We start from the raw sequence: 20,826 nt of genomic DNA, 5'->3' as shown, positions 1-20,826 counted from the left end.
GTATATTTTTACAAAGATATAACAGTGAACAAAAGGATTTTTAGTTTTTCTAGTGTTACAATTTTTTAAAAGTATAAAGTGGTTGGAAATAAATTGTTTAAATTCTGTGATAAATAATTATTATTACCAATGTAGAAATAATTTAGATAATTGAGCTTGTTTTTCCTGTTATGTTAAGGTGAAAAAAAAAAAAAAACGGTTTCAAATGTACATCATCCGGTGCTACATGTTCTAAAGCTGGTTAGTGAGTTCAAATCCAGTCTAAGCCCATAAATATAACTTAAACAAGAAAAATGCATCTAGTGAGACATGGAATTATCTGAAATGCAGGGCTTGACAAAAACATTATCAATGAGCTTAACAATAAAAAACAAAAATTCTCCATCACAATGAATGGGAACTTATGCAAAATTTGAGAATAAATTACACAAAAAAAAAACAACCCATTACAGAATTGAGCAAGATATTGGTTTAAATAGGTTGAATATCCCAAATAAAATGAAAAATTGGTTTAAACTTACTTGCTATCACCATAGTGAACAAAGTCACACATATCCTCAACGAATTTACCCTAAAGGTATTGAAAGAAAACCAAGACAATGTAAAACATAAAGAAAATAATTCAAGGTTTACAATAAAAAATATACTAATTGAAGTACATACATACATACACACACACACATATATATGTAAACTCATACCAGCATGGTAAATGGATGTTAAATGATGATGGTGGTTTTATATCATCATCATCATCATTTAGCGTCCGTTTTCCATGCTAGCATGGGTTGGAAGGTTCAACTGGGGTCTGTGAAGCTGGAAGGCTTCATCAGGCCCAGTCAGATCTGGCAGTGTTTCTACGGCTGGATGCCCTTCCTAATGCCAACCACTCCGTGAGTGTATTGGGTGCTTTTTACGTGCCAGACAGAGCTGGCAAACAGCCACTAACGGATGGTGCTTTTACGTGTCACTGGCACGGGGGCCAGACAGGGCTGGCAAACGGCCACGAACGGATGGTGCTTTTACGTGTCACCGGCACGGGGGCCAGACAGAGCTGGCAAATGGCCACGAACGGATGGTGCTTTTACGTGTCACCGGCACGGGGGCCAGGCGAGGCTGGCAACGAACACGAACAGATGGTGCTTTCACGTGTCACCTGCACGGGGGCCAGGCGAGGCTGGCAACGGACACGAACGGATGGTGCTTTTACGTGCCACCGACACGGAGGCTAGACGGGGCAGCGCCGGCAACGACCACGATCGGATGGTTCGCTTAACCACAGCTGCAATTCCCAGTTGTTGATCGACCTCAATTTGGTTCTGCTTTCTGATATATGAATTGATTTGGTTTGATTTTGATTTTGACTGTTCTCACTGGTCTTGCCGGGTTTTCTCACACACAGCATACTTCCAAAGGTCTTGGTCTCTAGTCATTTCCTCGGTGAGACCTAAAGTTCGAAGGTCGTGCTTCACCACCTCGACCCAGGTTTTCCTGGGTCTACCTCTTCCACAGGTCCCCTCAACTGCCAGGGTGTGGCACTTTCGCACACAACTATCTTCAGCCATTCTCATCACATGACCATACCAGCGCAAACGTCTCTCTTGCACACAACAACTGATGCTTCTTAGGTTCAACTTTTCTCTCAAGGTACTTACACTCTGTCGATTATGAACACTGACGTTACACATCCATCGGAGCATACTAGCTTCATTTCTTGCGAGCTTACGCAAATCCTCAGCAGTCACAGCCCAAGTTTCACTACCATGTAGCATGGCTGTACATGCACATGCATCATACAGTCTGCCTTTTACTTTGAGCGAGAGGCCTTTTGTCACCAGCAGGGGTAAGAGCTCTCTAAACTTTGTCCAGGCTATTCTTACTCTAGCAGTTACACTTTCAGCACACCCATCATTTTTTTCATCATCATTTAATGTCTGCTTTCCATACTAGCATGGGTTGGATGATTTCACTGAGGTCTGGCGAGCCAGACTCCAATCTGATCTGGCAGAGTTTCTACAGCTGGATGCCCTTCCTAACACCAACCACTCTAAGAGTGTAGTGGGTGCTTTTACGTGCCACCGGCACAAGGGCCAGTTTGGTGGTACTGGCAACGGCCACGCTCAAATGGTGCTTTTTATGTGCCACCTGCACAGGAGCCAGTCCAGTGGCACAGGCAATGACCTTGCTCGAATGTTTTTTTTTTTTGTTTTTGTTTTTTTTTTCACGTGCCACCAACACAAGTGCTAGTAAGGCGACGCAGGTAATGATCATGCTCAAATGGTGTGTTTAACGTGCCATCGGCACGAAGGCCAGTTTGTTGCTCTGGCAACGATCTCACTCGTATGGTACTCTTAGCGCTCCACTAGCAACAGATGCCAGTCACCGAGTTTGATTTCGATTTCACGTGCCTCAACAGGTCTTCGCAATCGAGTTTGATTCCGACTTCGCTTTCACTTGCCTCATATACTTATATGTAGTATCTGTACTGTAGTTTATGCAAATAAAAAAAATATTAAATTCATAAATTGTGCCAAGTCAGTTTTAGTTAATTATATCAGTACTATTTATGTGTGGCGCATGGCTCAGTGGTTAGAGCGTCGAGCTTACGATCGTGAGGTTGTGAGCTCGAATCCCAGACCGGGCTGCGTGTTGTGTTCTTGAGCAAGGCACTTTATTTCACGTTGCTCCAGTTCACTCAGCTGTAGAAATGAGTTGCGACATCACTGGTGCCAAGCTGTATCGGCCCCTTTGCCTTTCCCTTGGACAACATCGGTGACGTGGAGAGGGGAGGCCGGTATGCATGGGCGACTGCTGGTCTTCCATAAACAACCTCGCCCGGACTTGTGTCTAGGAGGGTAACTTTCTAGGTGCAATCCCATGGTCATTCATGACTGAAGGGGGTCTTTACTTATTTATGTGTGGGCACAAGTATAAAAATATGTGTGTGAGTGTGTGTATTAGATTAATGCAATTATAATTACAGTTTTGCTCAGCTGATGTTATTGCTCTAGGTGCTGCTGTCACAATGTTTGAAGATCATGTCACCATAATTATGCTTCTGGCTATCATGTAACAGCTGTTGCTTCATTATCATTGTAATTTTTTAACAGTCTTTTTTATATTGTGTGCTCTCACTACACTTTACAGTGCAGCTCTATTTGCATTGGGTTTTGTATTTAAACTACAAAATAGCTACAACTGTATGGTTTCTCAACCATTGGCACGTAAAAAGCACTATCCAAATCGTGGCTGATGCCAGCACCACCTTCACTGGCTTCCGTGCCGGTGGCACGTAAAAAGTACCATCCGAATCGTGGCCGATGCCAGCGTCGCCTTGACTGGCTTCCGTGCTGGTGGCACGTAAAATGCACCAATCCGATCGTGGCCGTTGCCAGCCTCGCCTGGCACCTGTGCAGGTGGCACGTAAAAAGCACCCACTACACTCACGGAGTGGTTGGCGTTAGGAAGGGCATTCAGCTGTAGAAACACAGTCGCCGTTGCCAGCCTCGCCTGGCACCTGTGCAGGTGGCACGTAAAAAGCACCCACCACACTCACGGAGTGGTTGGCGTTATGAAGGGCATCCAGCTGTAGAAACACTGCCAGATCAGACTGGAGCCTGGTGCAGCCTTCTGGCTTCCCAGATCCCCGGTCGAACTGTCCAACCCATGCAAGCATGGAGAACGGACGTTAAACGATGATGATGATGTGGTTTTGAGTTCAGTCCCACTGCATGGCACCTTGGACAAGTAGTCTTCAACTATAGTCCTGGGTCAACCAAAGCCATGTAAATGGATTTAGTAGATGGAAACTTAAAGAAGCCTGCTCTGTATATATGTGTTTGTATGTATATAATACAAGAAGATGGAATGAACAGGTTTTAATGCAAATCACAACAATTGTTTCAGTGCATTAGTATCAGCTAGTAATTGCTGAATGTTTCACATGTTATGCACATTATTGCATTAAAATGTGAAACACTTGACAATTAGAAGCTGATACTAATACACAGAAATTGTAGTGATTTGGATTAAAGCCTGTTCATTCCATCTTGTATTATAATTTTTTTTGTATAATTTCTTCAAATACTAATGGATTTCCAAATGTATATCAAGTAAAAGAAGAATTCCTGCCCTATGACAACACCTGTTGAGGAGCTTTGTAAAGCATGCTATAAGGTTATTACTCAGATATTATATACATACATACATATATCTGTATGTATGTTTGTGGATGTGCACCTTTGTCTAGACATCCGATGATGGTTGTAAATGAGCATTATCATCATACTAGAGGAGTCTTCAAAAAAAAAAAAAAAAAAGTCTACTATGGGAAAATATTCCCTTTCTAGGAAACAGGTATGGGTTGGTGACAAGAAGGAGCATCTGGCAGTACAAAATCTGCTTCAACAAATTTCTTCTGACTCATGCAAGCACAGAAAAGCGGACATCAAATGAGAATAATGAGGAAGATGATGACACTTTGCTAGAATAACCTTTTATTTAACTATGTGCATGTGAAATTTATCATTATGACACAGACTAATAGTTCTGCTTGGACTATTTGTTCATTTTGGGCTGTTAAATGAAAAACTGGGAGTGCAGGGAGCAAAAGGGAAGTTCATATGCCAGTGACGCATGAAAGGCACCCCTGCCAGTGACATGTAAAAGGCACCTACTACGCTGTGGAGTGGTTGGCGTCAGGAAGTGCATCCAGCTGTAGAAACTCTGCCAGATCAAGATTGGAGCCTGGTGCAGCCATCTGGTTCGCTAGCCCTTAGTCTAATCATCCAACCCATGCTAGCATGGAAAGCGGACGTTAAACGATGATGATGATCCAGCCATAGAAACCAAGCCAAAACAGACTGGATCCTTGTGCAGCTCTTCAGCTTACCAGTCAAACCACCCAACCCATGCCAGCATAGAAAACTGACGTTAAATGATGATGGTAATGATAAATCTTTTAGATAGTTTAGCTAAGACAAAAGGAATACTTACATTGTGGTTATTACAATGAATTCTGGACAAATTCTTCATTCCATGGCTAATATTGACAACATTACGATAGGTCTCAGGTCGGCCCATGGTAGCAAGATATCTTACATTCATTAAGGAAATAAAATTTTGAGATGAGTTTACATACCATTTATTTAATATTATGAATGATGACACTATAGTGTTAAAAATGAAAAATACAAACCATTATTTAAGTAATAATTTGTTCCCCAGTTTAACACCACTGCCTGGTCCTTGATTGAGTATTTTTTAATCAAGATTGAATTGAATAAAAGGCAAGTCAATGATATGGAACAAGGGCGAGTTTCAAGAGTGCGGGTAGTGAAAATAGGTAAAACATAAATAATGGTGAAAGGATACATTGCACTGGTAATCCAATAAAAGAGAATTCCAGCTTCCAGTAAGAATGGCACAAATGGCCAAATGAATGTGAATATCATGGCTGTTGAAGCACTACAAAAAAATTAAAAAAAATTTTTTTTAAAGATGTATTAAAATAATGACAGTTCACACTGGTGCCAAGGAAACAAGGAAAGTAGAAAATTTTCTAGCTAACTTTGTAAAGTATTAACAGTGTTTATGTAAAAGGACCAACTGCTATATTCAAACACAGTTATATATCAAATAGCAAATTACTTTCAAAGTGCCCTGAGAGAAATGCTGGACATAAGAAGCATTGGATGTGGCGTGCAAGAGAGACGTTTGCGCTGGTATGGTCATGTACAACGGATGGATGAGGAGAGATGTGTGAAGAAGTGCCACTCCCAAACAGTTGAAGGAATCTGGGGTAGAGGTAGACCCAAGAAGACATGGGATGAGATGGTCAAGCATGACCATCGAACGTTGGGCCTCACAGAAGCAATGACAAAAGACCGAGATCTCTGGAGATATGCTGTGACTGCGAAGACCCGACAAATGATGTGAGTTCATGGCTGTTTCCTGCACCAGCTTCACATAGCAGCCCCAGCCCATCCAAAGTACCTTGGAATGCAGAACAGCCTGCTGTGCTTACCTTGGATCGTAGGGCAACCTGCTGTGCTTGAGGAGACCTATTGAGTCAAGTACATCAACATCAAATAAAAATCAAATGGAAATTATAGTTGGATACCTGTGCCGGTGGCACGTAAGAAGCACCAACCAATTGTAGCCGTTGCCAGCCTCCCCTGGCACATAAAAAGCACCCACAACACTCACGGAGTGGTTGGCGTTAAGAAGGGCATCCAGCTGTAAAAACACTGCCAGATCAGACTGGAGCCTGGTGCAGCCTCCTGGCTTCCCAGACCTGGTCGAACCATCCAACCCATGCAAGCATGGAAAATGGATGTTAAACGATGATGATGATGTACCTAAATGATTTAACTACAAGATCTATTCAACTGTTAATATAAATTATAACAAATGAATCTTCAAGCAATATATTTGTTTATTATATTGCTTTCTTTGTAACTGGGCACAAAAGCCATATAATCTTAGGAAAAAAAGAAATGTGAAGTTGTGACAGTATGTCTTTCACATGAATATCAACAATTTAAGTGAGATGAAAGAACCTCCATCAACTGAGAAGTAAAATCCTGCTGCAGTATCAATTCCTTGGGAGTTAACCAGTGGCTTTCCAGTGAAAATATATACAGATCTGCATAGGCAGGAAAACAGGACATAAAGTTGTGGTGGTAGGCAGTGGAGTAGTCATTGTAGAATGATATTTGAACCTATGTCACCTAGTGCATTCCCTAATTATGCTATTGAACCCTGCTAGCTTTCAATTTCATTGGCAAATGTCACCACAAACTGAGCCTTTCAAGGCTTGCCCTATTTATAAACTCTAGCCTAGAAAACAAACCACAGGGAAGTTGACTTAATTAAAGTTAAGCAGAAGAAATCTGGTATAAAATAATAATTACACACAGCAGATTCCTCTTCAATTCTTAGAACAGTATCTTCATAATTTATATGAAATTAATTCCTCTTCTCTACTTACTGATTTCTCTCATGCAAAATAAATACTAATTTTTTTTGAATGTGAACAAAAAGTTAATTTTTAGAGTGGTGGGGGTATATAGTTGAACTTATAACCATAATGAAATAAAATACTGTTGTGCAGTTAGTAGTCTAACAGAGTTGTTACTAATACTGAAATATAATTATCAGTTTAAACCTTATATGATTATTTTCTAATAACAATGTACTACCAAAATATTCCAATTACTTTTGTTTCATTTACACTCTCCCTACTGTCCCCCTCTATACCACTTATACTTCCACAACCACTGTTCCTTGTGGGTAGGTCCCCACACTCCTGATGCATCTCCAACACCATCTATTTCTCTCTCTCATGCTGACTGTCCATCTTTCTCTCATTTGTCTTCCTACTGTAGTAGCCAAGTATCTCCTCTTTAGTAATGACATCTATTTCTTATTTCTTTATTGCCCACAAGGGGCTAAACATAGAAGGGACAAACAAGGACCGACAAAGGGATTAAGTCGATTATATCGACCCCAGAGCGTAACTGGTACTTAATTTATTGACCCCGAAAGGATGAAAGGCAAAGTCGACCTTGGTGGAATTTGAACTCAGAACATAATGGCTGACGAAATACCTATTTCTTTATTACCCACAAGGGGCTAAACAAGGACAGACAAAGGGATTAAGTCGATTATATCGACCCCAGAGCGTAAACTGGTACTTAATTTATTGACCCTGAAAGGATGAAAGGCAAAGTCAACCTCGGCGGAATTTGAACTCAGAACGTAGCGGCAGACGAAATACTGCTAAGCATTTTGCCCGGTGTGCTAATGATTCTGCCAGCTCGCCGCCTTCTATTTATACTTTAACCTGTCACTTCCCTCAGTTCCACTCTTGCAAGTGGTTGGCATTAGGAGGGGCATCCAGCCATAGAAACCATGTCAAAGCAGACAAGGAGCCTGATGCCACAGTCAAACTCTCTAACCCCTGCCAGCATGGAAGATGGATGTTAACTGATAATGATGATTTCTCAAAATAATGAAAAAAAAAAAAAAAAATTCAGAGATTGTAAATAAAAAAATCATCACTTTTTCATTCATTGAGTATGAAAGTTGGCTGTTTAGAGTAAAACTTAAAGGTTTTTACATATGAAACTAAGACGGAAGATTTTAATACAAACAAAGTCTTTTAAAGACTTACACTGCACCTAATACTGTGCTGAACACACTGTTGTCCTATTTTAAATATATTCATTCTATTTATATTCTTTTCTACTTTTGTTAGAGTTATGTTATGTTATGTGTGTGTGTATGTATACATGTATACTGTTTGATCTTAATTGTTGTGTATAATTTGTGCATACACTGTGTATAAGATTGTATATACAATGCTGCTAAAACACGTAGTTCTTGCACTTGTTTACTTCAACAAAGTGTCCCTTTTCCTACAAACTATATTAATCTGACTGCTTTCGATATGCATTTTTCTTTCCAATTCTGACCAATCTCTCTCTTCCTTACTTTCCTCACCAATTTGTCCAGACTGCTAGTTCATTCCCTCCTCCTTACTTGTGGTATGTATTATTTCATTATTTCTTTTATTCATCACTTTTTCACCCTGCCTTAACTACCCTTCACCTTACTCCCATTTCAACTGACCTGACTTTTGCTACAAACTTAACCATCCCTCTCCCGCTCTATCACATCACCTACCACACTATTCACTGTCCTTTCTCCCTTTTCTCTTCCATTAATTCCTTCATAACCACCTCTTCCCCTCTTTTCTCCTTCACAATTTTTGCACATAATATTAACCTCTACACTCTCACTTTTCAAGAGGTTAAATTTCATTAATGAGAGAAATTGTGAGTCAGCACACTACTGACTAAGCACAATATTATTCTGCCTTAATAAACAGTATCTAGCAGAATTGTAAAAGTGTTTATTGCTTTATTTTTTTTTACTTGTTTTACAGTCTGCGGCCATGCTGGAGCACCATCAAAAGAAAAAAAAAAAAAACCCATTCTAAAATACATTAACTATTTCAATACCATGATTTTACAGGAATCTTGCAACACACATATATATATATAAATATATATATATATATATATATATATCGAGTTGGAGTGGCTGTGTGGTAAGTAGCTTGCTAACCAACCATATGGTTCCGGGTTCAGTCCCACTGCGTGGTATCTTGGACAAGTGTCTTCTGCTATAGCCCCGGGCCGACCAATGCCTTGTGAGTGGATTTGGTAGACGGAAACTGAAAGAAGCCTGTCGTATATATGTATATATATATATATATGTATGTGTGTCTGTGTTTGTCCCCCTAGCATTGCTTGACAACTGATGCTGGTGTGTTTACGTCCCCGTCACTTAGCGGTTCGGCAAAAGAGACCGATAGAATAAGTACTGGGTTTACAAAGAATAAGTCCCGGGGTCGATTTGCTCGACTAAAGGCGGTGCTCCAGCATCGCCGCAGTCAAATGACTGAAACAAGTAAAAGAGTAAATATATACGCGGCAGGCTTCTTTCAGTTTCTGTCTACCAGATCCACTCAACTTTGGTCGGCCTGAGACTTTAGTAGAAGACACTTGCCCAAGATGACATGCAGTGGGACTGAACCTGGAACCATATGGCTGAGAAGTAAGCTTCTTACCACACAGCCACACATGCTTGCTCTTTACATTCTGAGTTCAAACCCTGCCAAAGTCAACTTTGCCTTTCAATCTTTGGAGACAATAAACTTAAGGCCCAGTTGAGTCAATAATATCAGTAATCCCACAATCACATATTTCAGGCCTTGTGCCCATGTTAAAAACAACTATTATTGTTATTAACTTGTTCTAAGTTCACCAAAAATTTGGAGAACAGGTCAGCTATGCGTTTCAGTTAACAATTTGGAGCATATGAATGTAATAATTCCAGCTTTCTTCTTTTATCCTTTAGCATTTAAGGCAGTCATATCTGGCCAAAATATTCCACATGTTTTCAGTTCAAACTGGCTTGATTTGGCCTCTCACACCTACTCAACACTAAAAAGAAGCAATCACATTATCAAAATTTTGAATGTATGAATAATTCAAAACAATGTGAATAAATAAGTCTAACATTTGACATGTCTTGCAAACAACTTGCACATGCAAGTGCTACCAGTTAAAAGCTCTGTATACTGGAAGCTAGCAAGTGTATGGGGTCATCAGGAGAGAATGCGTGCCGTTTCGGGGCCTACCTCTCGACGGCATCAATGCGCACCGGCCCCGAGAGGTAATCCGAATGCTAAAGGGTCAAATGTGAGGCATCATGGTTGTGTTGATGAATATTATCATTATTGATGACTAGTTTTCGATATCACAATTAATAAATTATAGAAACTGCTTTGCCTCTTACCGACTTGCTTCTTTAATGAGTTCAATGGCAAGGCACAATTTCTTAGCCACAAATATCAGCAAAAGCAAACACACCACAAATATAACTGAACATATGATACCTGAAAAATAAAAATGGAGAAAAAAGAAAATGTATATATTTGGTCCATAATGAAGGACTGATTTTAATTTTTGTGTTGCATTATGTTGTGAATCAGTAGAAAAACTTGCAACTATTAAAAGAAATCCAAGCCCTAAGAATAAAAAAAGAAGCAGTCTACTAATTTCCAATTTAAATCATTTGTAGATCGTAAGTTGAAAAGGTTGAAACCATGTTGAAATCATTAATTTTACACAGAAAATCTTATAGTTAATTTGTTCAGGCATATGAATTAAATTGAAGCAACTGTGTGTGTATATTTGTGTGTGTGTGCATGCATGTTGTAGAATACACAATTTATTCACAATTGCATCTTTATGTAAAAAAAAGCGAAGACTCACCAGCGGCCAACCAGGTCTGTTCCAAACCAAGGTAATACTCAAAGTTGCCAGCAAATGCAGGAGTGAGACCAAAATCATTTTCTTTACCAGAATTTTTAAGTTCAACATAAGTATTGAATGTATAGTAAATGACTATAAAGGAAACAAATAAAAGGTTATAAATTAGATGAAATAGCTGTCTGTTAAATCAGGTAGATAAATTTATTTGAAAAATATTGTCCTTAGAAGATATACTAAATGCCACAAATTGAAAATAAAATTATTTTTAATAACGATCTCAACTGTAAACACAAAACCAAAAATTTTGGCAGGAAGGATATTATTGATTTAGTTGCCCTCCATTTTATCAACACTTAGAATGATGAATGTCAATGTCAACATGAACAGGTTGAACTCAGAATATAATACTGCAATAATAATAGTAATTTAAGTTTAGAAGATGACAAAGGACTGAGATGTCTGGTGCCTTGCTGAACCAAGAAGACCTGTCCACCACTGCAAAACTGATACAGGTGCTGGTGCCACATACAAAGCACTCATCACAGTCTGTAAGTGGTTAGCGTTAGGTAGGGCATCCTACCAATAAAGTGCTGGGATCGATGCAATTGACTAGTCCCTCCTTCCAAATTTCAAGCCTTGTGCCTATAGTAGAAAGGATTATTATTATTATTATTATTATTATTATTATTATTTCAAGGTGGTTAGCACGTCGGGTAAAATGCTCAATAGCATTTCATCCATCTTTATGTTTTGAGTTCAAATTCTGCCGAGACGACTGCCTTGTGCCAAAATTTTAAATCATAATTATTATTATTATTATTATTATTATTATTATTAGGGTGGCAAGCTGGTAGGATCGTTAGCAGACCCAGCAAAATGCTTAGCAGCATTTTGTCTGTCTTTACTTTCTGAGTTCAAATCCTGCTGAGGTTGACTTCACTTTCATCCTCAGGGTTGATAAAATAAGTACCAGTTGAACACTGAGGTTGATGTAATCAACTTGCAACCTCCCAGGAACTGCTGGCTTGGTGCCAAAGTTTAAAACTATTATTATCATTATTATTATTATCTTTAAAGTAGTAAATTGGCAGAATTGTTCGTGTGTGGGACAAAATACTATCAATATTTTTTCCAGTTCATTATGTTCTGAGTCCAAATTCCATCAGGGTTGACTTTGCCTTTCATCCTTTTGGTGGGGTCAATAAAATAAGTCGTGGAGGCACATGGCCTAGTTGTTAGAGAAGTGGACTCGCGGTCGAGGGATCACGGGTTTGAATCTCAGACCGGGTGATGTGTGTGTTTATGAGCGAAACATCTAAGCTCCACACGGCTCCGGCAGAAGGTAATGGCGAACTTCTGCTGACTCTTTCACCACAACTTTCTCTTACTCTTTCCTCCTGCATCTTGGCGGGGAACCTATACGCCAAGAAACCAGGAAACTGGCCCTTATGAGCTAGGCATGGCTCGAGAAGGAACAAACAATAAAATAAGTACCAGTTGAACACTGGGGTTGATATACTCAACAAATTCTCTCTCCTAAAAACGCTGACCTTGTACCAAAATTTGAAACCATTATCATAAGAAGAAGAACACTTACCAAATCCAAGTAATGCAAAGAAAGCAATAAGTGTCACCCAAACAAGAACAGCTGCAATACAACGCAGTAAAATCACCCAAACCAAGGATATCAGCACAGCAATCAGGAAGCATCTGTAAGCAGAAATGTTCAATTAGCAACTAAGAAAAAAACAACAGCTCAATCAAGGAAATGACTTGCAACTTCATATGGTATCTGACTGCAACCCTATATAGTAGTATCGGACTACAACTTTTGTATAGCATACAAGTCAATCTTTGAAAGCATAAAATTCAAAAGACATGCTATTCAATCAAATATCAGATTAAACGCTTCTTCAAAAAATGAAATACTAGTTACCTCTTCTTTAAAAGACAGTAATCCAGAGTATTGGTATTCAGATCAGACAGTATTAGCTATTTTAGAAATGGACAAAACTAGTCCATCAGAGTTAAAATTTCTCAGAAAATCCTAGTTCCTATTTATTCTACAGAAGGTGAACTGAGGTTTGTATAAATTTAAGTGGCTCATTCAAAAACAATAAAATTAATACACTCAATTCAAACTTCTGATTTATTTATTTGGTGCTATTACATTACTGTCTTTTACTTGTTTCAGCCATGTGACTGTGACCATGCTGGAGCACCGCCTTTAGACGAGCAAATCAACCCCAGGACTTATTCTTTGTAAGCCTAGTATTTATTCTATCGGTCTCTTTTGCCGAACTGCTAAGTTACGGGGATGTAAACACACCAGCAACGGTTGTCAAGTGATGTTGGGGGGATAAACACAGACACACAAACATATACACACACACACACACACACATACATACATATATACACATATATACAACGGGCTTCCTTCAGTTTCTGTCTACCAAATCCACTCACAAGGCTTTGGTTGGCCTGAGGCTATAGTAGAAGACACTTGCCCAAGGTGCCATGCAGTGGGACTGAACCAGGAACCATGTGGTTTGTAAGCAAGCTACTTACCACACAGCCACTCCTATGCCTACATCTATATTATTTCAATCAATCAATGTGTGTGTGTGTGTGAGAGAGAGAGAGAGAACACTTACACTACAATGAGGAGCCAGGAATTTTTAATGTCACTGAATATCATCTCTCCATATTCCTGAAATTTGTGAAATTCAATGAGGTATCTACAAAGAAGAGAAAAATAAAAAGTCAAATCATCTGAGAAGTAAATTCATAGTGAATAACATAAATTTAAAAAATTAGAAAACAGGAAAGAAAAATTAAATCAAAGAATTGTCTTTTTATGACTGAAAAAAAAAAAATGCTTAGTACCTTGTTGCTTCAGCCAAAGCATTTGGTGTGATTTTGTCACCATCTTTAGACATCAATTTAACTGTACTATTGCCACTTTGAAGAACATCATACATGCTATTTGATTTAAACACAGCAGGGATACAGCGATGGGCAACTGGAATGAAGAGAAGATATTAATCCTTCATAAACAACATGCGATTACAGTCCAAATACAAATATAGAGAGAATATAAAAATATATACAAAAAGTTGACAGTTCTAAATCATTTAAACAAAGGGGAAAAAAAACAAAAAATAAAAGAATTCATCAGACAAAGCAAATGCCCATTTACCATCAATAACTTTTTGTCTTTTAGTCTGTTGTGTATCTTCTCACAGCTTTTTCCTATTGCTGTACAATGGTCACTGTAAGGTCTATGAGAATGGCAAGCAATGAGATACACTGTACCCAAGCCTAGGAATTTCCAGGGATGTCAAGAAATGTTTGTACATATTGAAGATTAGGATCTTCTGAAAAGAGCCCAGAAGAAACTGTGTCCATTGACAAAATTCTTCTCAGAGGTCCTGAGTGAGTTACTTCTCTTCTAACAATGTGACAACTTTGTACTATGTCAACCTAAACTCACTTGATGCACCCATCTTTCTTCCCTACTGTGTTTCACCTCATTGTACATGTTCAATTAGCACTGACCCAAGGCTAAATAACAGCAACTTAAAAGAAAAGAACACCGATCAACTACATTTCACCATGCCTCAATTCTTTGCTTATTTCTTTTGTAAATATGTCTATAACAAGTGACATGTACTGATTAAATCAGCCCAGGGCACAAATAGAAGGTGAGGGGAAAAAAAACCAAAAGAACATGAGAACAAAGAAATAAATGCATAGAAATTACTAGAAATTGCTGAAAGCAATTATTATAATAATAGTAAGTAATTAAGATGACAAAATGCATGTTTCTGTCAAAACTAATACTAAAAGAAGTAGAATTGTACCTGAAATTGATTTCACATAATAAGCAGTACAAAGTCCTTGGCTGACAAGGTCCTGAATGTTTTCCTGCAATAAATAATCAATAAACGAATCAGATAATTAAATTAAAAAGTAAAAACATTTCAACAGATATAACAAATTTTACTCAGCAATCACTTAATTAAAATGAAATAACAATTTTTGGCATTAATAAATATGCATTTATCTCAAGTATTTTTAATCGCCACACAACTTTTTCAAAGTAGTATCATAAGAAACGATTGATTTAAATCAATGAAACTATGTGGTTGCTTGACTTGCTAATAGTAGCTAATTTTCCCTCATATCATACCTAGCATCTTTAAGTAGAAAAAGAAAGGATTCCTCATATTGTTTGCTATTAGATACAGTAGGTTCAGGAAGAGAGAGAGAGAAAAAGAGAAAGGCAGGCTGATCATATGACTGATGAGGTCTAACTTCAAGTTAAACAACAATTTATAATAGATTTGCAATGAACAAGCAATTGGTAATTGTAATAATCTAAGTACTAAAGAATCCTAAACCCTGTGGCATCCATAACATTGTAGATTTATGCTGTGCTGCTTGTTTCTCCTTTAGAGATCAATAATTCATTTACAGCAATATCATGGCAAAGGATAATATTGTCAACCACTGCAGTCAGTAATTGTCTTAAAGTTTAGACTTGCTAAGCAGTAAATGAAAGAAGAAACACGTATTTAGATCTAAACATAACATAAAAACAGTAATAGGACAACCATGAACCCCAGAAACAGAAGGTAGAATCCAACAAATATTTAGTTGCCCTGTATTTAGTCTTCAAATCTTGAGCCAATTTAAACTTTTATGCTTCTGGGGTCAACATAAGTTGATGGGGTGGACAATAAAATCAACTACACTTTCATCCATACAAAAATCTTGGCAATAGGACTGGACAAAATAAGTCAATATTATTTAAGGAATCGTGTTTCATGGATTACGATGACAATGTTTTTGAACTTTTAAATGTCAGAGAAGACGGAGAGTATGAGGTAAAACTTTAAATACTATGGAATAAAAACCCCATCAAAATCACTAGATTTTATATGACTGTGCCAAAATATATGATACTTATTACTGAATTCAGAATAAATGATATTAAAATTTTTTCCTATTTTATACTATATGTTATAACAGCTGATGTGCAGAAAGGACAGCTCTCAGCATGTAACAAGCATATTAATATTAAGAACATACAACTGGAAACCATTATAGCGAAAGTGCCTATAAGGAAATGTTAACAGCCAATCCCTTTTCTTCTTTTGAGATATTGTAAATGTTTTAATATCAGAAAAATAAGATAACTGAATGTAAATGAAAGATGAAAAGTAATTACAATCAACTACTTGATGAAATTAACCCTTTAGCATTCGGACCAGCCATATCAAACCCAAATATTCCACTTGTTTTATGTTCAAACTGACCAGATTTGTCCTCTTATACCTACTCTAGAATGTCAGTCTAAAAATAAACAATAACATCACTGAAATCTCACAGCTGTAAGACAATACATGGTTAATTCAAGACAATGTAAATAAATAAGCACTACATTTGGTGAAGTAATCTGAATGCTAAAGGGTTACAATAAATTTCATTTATAAATACACCTTCAATCTTTTTCTGGTCAATGAGTGAAAAAAGATCAGAATTTAATTCTCAGTGAAATCTACTTACACTCATACGATCAACACCATATTTACAAATAAGGCGTTCACGTTCCTTCTGAAGTATTTTATTTCTGTTTGCTTTTTCTTCCTGTGCAGACTCCAAGTAGACATAATTTTCAGTGGGACATTCTTTAACACACACCTAGTAAAATATAAATGAATAAATATTACTTGAAACTTTGTAGGTTAGACATAATTTACAATAACAAACTTCCCAATTAGGGACTATTTTGAAAATCCATCTTAGCAGTCAGTGTTCAAGTTTAAAGAAATTCAAAAATAAAATTGCTCATTCCCAGCATTTCTGCCATCTGCTTATTGTCATATAACCATAGTAGGCTGATTTAACATCAACCTTGCTACTCTCATCCAACTTACATGAAATACAATGGAAGGTAGCAGCCTTTCTCCACCTTCTTTAAATGGTATTTAAAGTAGCTGTAATCTTGGTCAGAAAGGAAAAGCCCTGCCATCAAACTTTTTGGCTTTACCTACTATATGACTTAGCCATAACCACCAGGCAGGATGACTAGCTGCCTTTCCTTGCCAGAAAAGATGTTGGGTCGATCTTCATGACAGACTTAGCTAATGGCCAAACCTGTCATACATGTGATATAGCAGCTGTCCAACACAAGCCCACAAATTAATAATGGATGGACACTGAATTGGTGTAGGCAGGATATTTTGTTGTTTAGTCAACATCTCAGACAGGTTTAGTTGAAGATATTTCCATGCATGTAGTTCTCTTGAACAGCATTGTTCCATCCTGCAAAAATACTAGGCCTAGGATTTTAGGTGTCCCTAATCCCTAACCTGGAAATTCAAACTTAAAATAATACAAAAACTCTACAAAATATGTATAAGATCATAATTTTATTAACCTGAGGTGTGGGGCATCCAAGGCTCTCAACATCTCTACCCATTTTTGAACAAGTGAGTAAGTCAAAGAAAACAAGCTTTGGTCTGTCACTGAAAAAGAATAAAACAAAAAAATCATTCACAGGAATGACAATCTGAAATTTGAAATCACATTTAAGTCTCAATAAATTACTTATTCTAACCATTTGAAAACAAATACTACTAATATTTTTACACTAAAAAAGACAAAAGTACAACAAAGTTATTTCAAATTTTGTAAAAAAAATATGAATTTTAATGCCAAAGGAAAGTGTATATAGTCTTAAAGTGATTCAACCATTCTTCTCCCTAACATGAAAACTAGCAGGCTGACAGATCTACTCAGTTGTCTAACAGGTGCTAAATTTATGTATAATACTAACAATGAGCAGATTATTGACAAACAAGTCTATGTTGCTTTTCTTGAACTTTGGATATTTTTAAATAGAAAAGAGATTGACCATGTAACCATGCCCACATATAATGACATCATGTTCAGTTAGTCCTTTCTTAAGCACAACAATCTATATGACCTGGTACTTATCTCTGGTTTTCATATTTAGAATCAGAGGAGAGGTAAATATTCCTTTTGATAGGATGCTGGCCTATTGCAAGTAGATTTCCTGCAGGAAGAATTGAACTTGGCAATGCAAGCTAACAAATCATTCACAAATTCAACAGTGCCATCACTGATTGGTGTAGCAAGTTGTTCCTTCTCTGAAGTATCTATTATGTGTGTCCTTACTACAGACATAATGCAGTACTGTGGATGGGTTATAAACTGCCTGGGACACTACCCACTTGGCCAATCATGCTCTATACTTTGACAAAATGATGATAAAGTCAGTTAAATTAGAATGTGATGTGAAGGCACATATCATGGTCTTGTGCCATAGTAAAACTTGAACTCAGCAATTCAAACTAATGACATTCTTCTTTAATTATACAGAGAAGCCTACTGCTTGCAATCAATGAAAGACTGTACTAATGATGGAAAATTATTTACAGCTAAGTGAACTGGGCCAACAAATATTACGACAGCACAGCAACACTAGTACAATGTGAACCATCAACCCTTTGGGTGGTTGTCTAACCTTCACTGTCAGTTTAACCAACTGACATACAAGGAAACATACAGAGACATCGAGAAGCAAACATATATCTACACAAACACACATATTACACATTATGTAAAGCAGATATTACTCCGAAGACAGGAAATAAACTGAAAGGAAAAATTAAATGAGTGACAAGGTGCTTCAAATTCAAAAGTTGAAGAATTAACTTTTAATGATAATTACTGATTATTAAACAAATTCAGTAGAAAATAATTACTAAAAATTTAGATGAATTCCTGTCCTGTCTAATTATCTATATTTATCAGAAATCAAGATTACATGGCAGAAATAAAACACCTGAATTTGTCTCGACTATCTTGTATGTTTCCAGAATAACTCTGTAAAGAAACAGAGTTTTAAAATTGAAACTAAATTTAATGAGAGAGGACAAGAAAAGCAGTAGAGTCAAAACCATGTATTTGACAAATCAATTACATCTTAATAGAAGCTCTAATTATCAAAGGCTAATTCAAAACTCATTATATTAAAACATCTTAGTTTTAAAGTGTCTGTCAAAGTATCAATTAAGGTAATCAACAAATAATTAGAATAAACAAGATACTAGACTAAACTAAGCAAAGCAAAACAAAAATTACTAAGATCTTGATTCAATTGTCGCTTGTGGATACAATATAGCTGAATGGTTAAGAAGTTAACTTTGCAATCCCAAGGTCTTGGTTCAATCCCACTGTGCAGCATATTGAGTAAGTGTCTTTTACCTTTGCTTTAGATTAACCCAAGACTGCCAAGTTTTGTAGTATGATTATTCATTCAGAATTAAAGTTCTCTTTTAAGTCTTCTTCATTTTTCATTGTTGCAGAATTGATAAAATAGTACCAGTCTGTTCTGGGATCAATATTACTGAATATATACTTCCACCAAATGTGAGACCAGGTGCCCACATTAGAAATCATTCTTTTTCTTTGACATACATATATTCGTTGCTATTGTTAATCCTGTATATTAGCCTTAATCCAGCAAATGAATGTGATCAAAGGCATTCCAACTGTGACCACCCATCTTTTTTTGTATATCTAGAACTAATTATTCAATATGTGATAATGGTGGGATTTGAGGGGGTTTAACTGCTGCTTCTGGCAAAACAGGCAACCATACTGAGACTCTGACACTGACTAATATTAATATACTCCACTCCTGCTGGTAAAGAGATGGGTATCTGCAGCCCTGCATATTTCCATTTTGACCCTATATTAGTTATATGTGAAGGTCCTTGATATTCTCAGATCAAATCTCACTTCTTGGTATACATTTCCCTCAGTCTGCTTCTACCATAGGTACTTCCCGTCATCAACATAGAACAAAACTGTCGCCACTATTATTACTATTATCACAGCTGTTAATCCTTAAATATTGTTTGATATGTGTCAAATGTTTAGAGAAAGGCTGATAGTGAAGGTTATTGACAAGTAATTATATTAAAAAACAGAAAGCAATAACAAAACAGTATCTTAAAATGAAATAGAAGAGAGAGAGAGAGAAAAAAAATGAAATGAAATTATTAATAGTTGTTGGTCACAAACAGTGGCAGATTATTATAGAATTTCTGGCAGTTGATGTTGACACAAAAGTAATGTGACAAGATAATTATATAAGCTTCCTGAACACTTCCAAGATGACATTTGTTCATTCACAAATATCCTGACAGAAATCTAAAACCCCATGCACACTTCCCCTGTCACGTGGCACAAAGTCGCTTACATACAAAGAATCTGTTAAGAAACAAATGCAAAGGAACACTTCATACTGCAGTAAAGAGTAATATAAACATGTATCAACACTTGGAGAGTTCATGGAAGGGTTCAGTGTGTGAAGAATGAAAGAATTTAACGTTTCGGACATTTATCTTTCTTGTGTGCGCGAGAAAGAGAGAGAGTGAATATTAAAATGCTGTCTATGTCACGAAATTGCAAATCAAAAATACAAAACTATTCCTTTCAAATAGAATTAAAAATAAAATTAAGTTATACTATAGAGAGGCTAAATGGAAATAGTACAGAATTTTCCAAGGAAGAAAACTCCTGCAAAATTGATTCATTACACATACTGAAGACCTTTCTGTAAGATTCAAGGATAAGTGCTTCTCAAATTCAATAAAAAACAATTAGAATTTATGGTACTAGGTGTATTGGGTCATCCTCTAAATAATGCGGTTTTTTCAATTGCATGAACTAAAAGTTGGAGAGGGACAGGATAAACTACCTGCATCAACTTGTAAAAGCAGGTAGTAATTTTACCTTGTCCTTATACTTAGCGCATGCTTTGATTTTTTCAAAGTTATAATGGAAGTGACAAAGGAGAATATTTGGCATATTTTGTTTTATGAGTTCAATAAAGGCAACAATGCAACGGAAAGTGCAAGGAATATTAATGTAGTAT

General features: G+C 37.0%; 1 protein-coding gene across 2 annotated transcripts in view; it reads right to left on the bottom strand.

Moving 5' to 3' along the window:
• The window catches only part of LOC115232602 (choline transporter-like protein 2), a 104,843-nt gene that overhangs the window by 15,243 nt on the left and 68,774 nt on the right, over nt 1-20,826 (bottom strand). For both annotated transcript variants that reach the window (XM_029802579.2, XM_029802587.2), the window contains exons 5-15: nt 17,296-17,383; nt 16,422-16,556; nt 14,714-14,777; nt 13,737-13,872; nt 13,505-13,588; nt 12,445-12,557; nt 10,848-10,979; nt 10,369-10,468; nt 5,374-5,466; nt 4,996-5,095; nt 522-571 (exon numbers count right to left, since the gene is read on the bottom strand). In XM_029802579.2, coding sequence (XP_029658439.1) covers nt 522-571; nt 4,996-5,095; nt 5,374-5,466; nt 10,369-10,468; nt 10,848-10,979; nt 12,445-12,557; nt 13,505-13,588; nt 13,737-13,872; nt 14,714-14,777; nt 16,422-16,556; nt 17,296-17,383 — 1,095 coding nt within the window. The remainder of the gene's footprint in view (nt 1-521; nt 572-4,995; nt 5,096-5,373; nt 5,467-10,368; nt 10,469-10,847; nt 10,980-12,444; nt 12,558-13,504; nt 13,589-13,736; nt 13,873-14,713; nt 14,778-16,421; nt 16,557-17,295; nt 17,384-20,826) is intronic.

Source organism: Octopus sinensis, linkage group LG1 (genome assembly GCF_006345805.1).
Source record: "Octopus sinensis linkage group LG1, ASM634580v1, whole genome shotgun sequence".
In the NCBI taxonomy this organism is placed as follows: domain Eukaryota; kingdom Metazoa; phylum Mollusca; class Cephalopoda; order Octopoda; family Octopodidae; genus Octopus; species Octopus sinensis.
The sequence above is the reverse complement of the archived record's forward strand: the minus strand, read 5'-3'. Positions and strand labels throughout refer to the sequence as shown.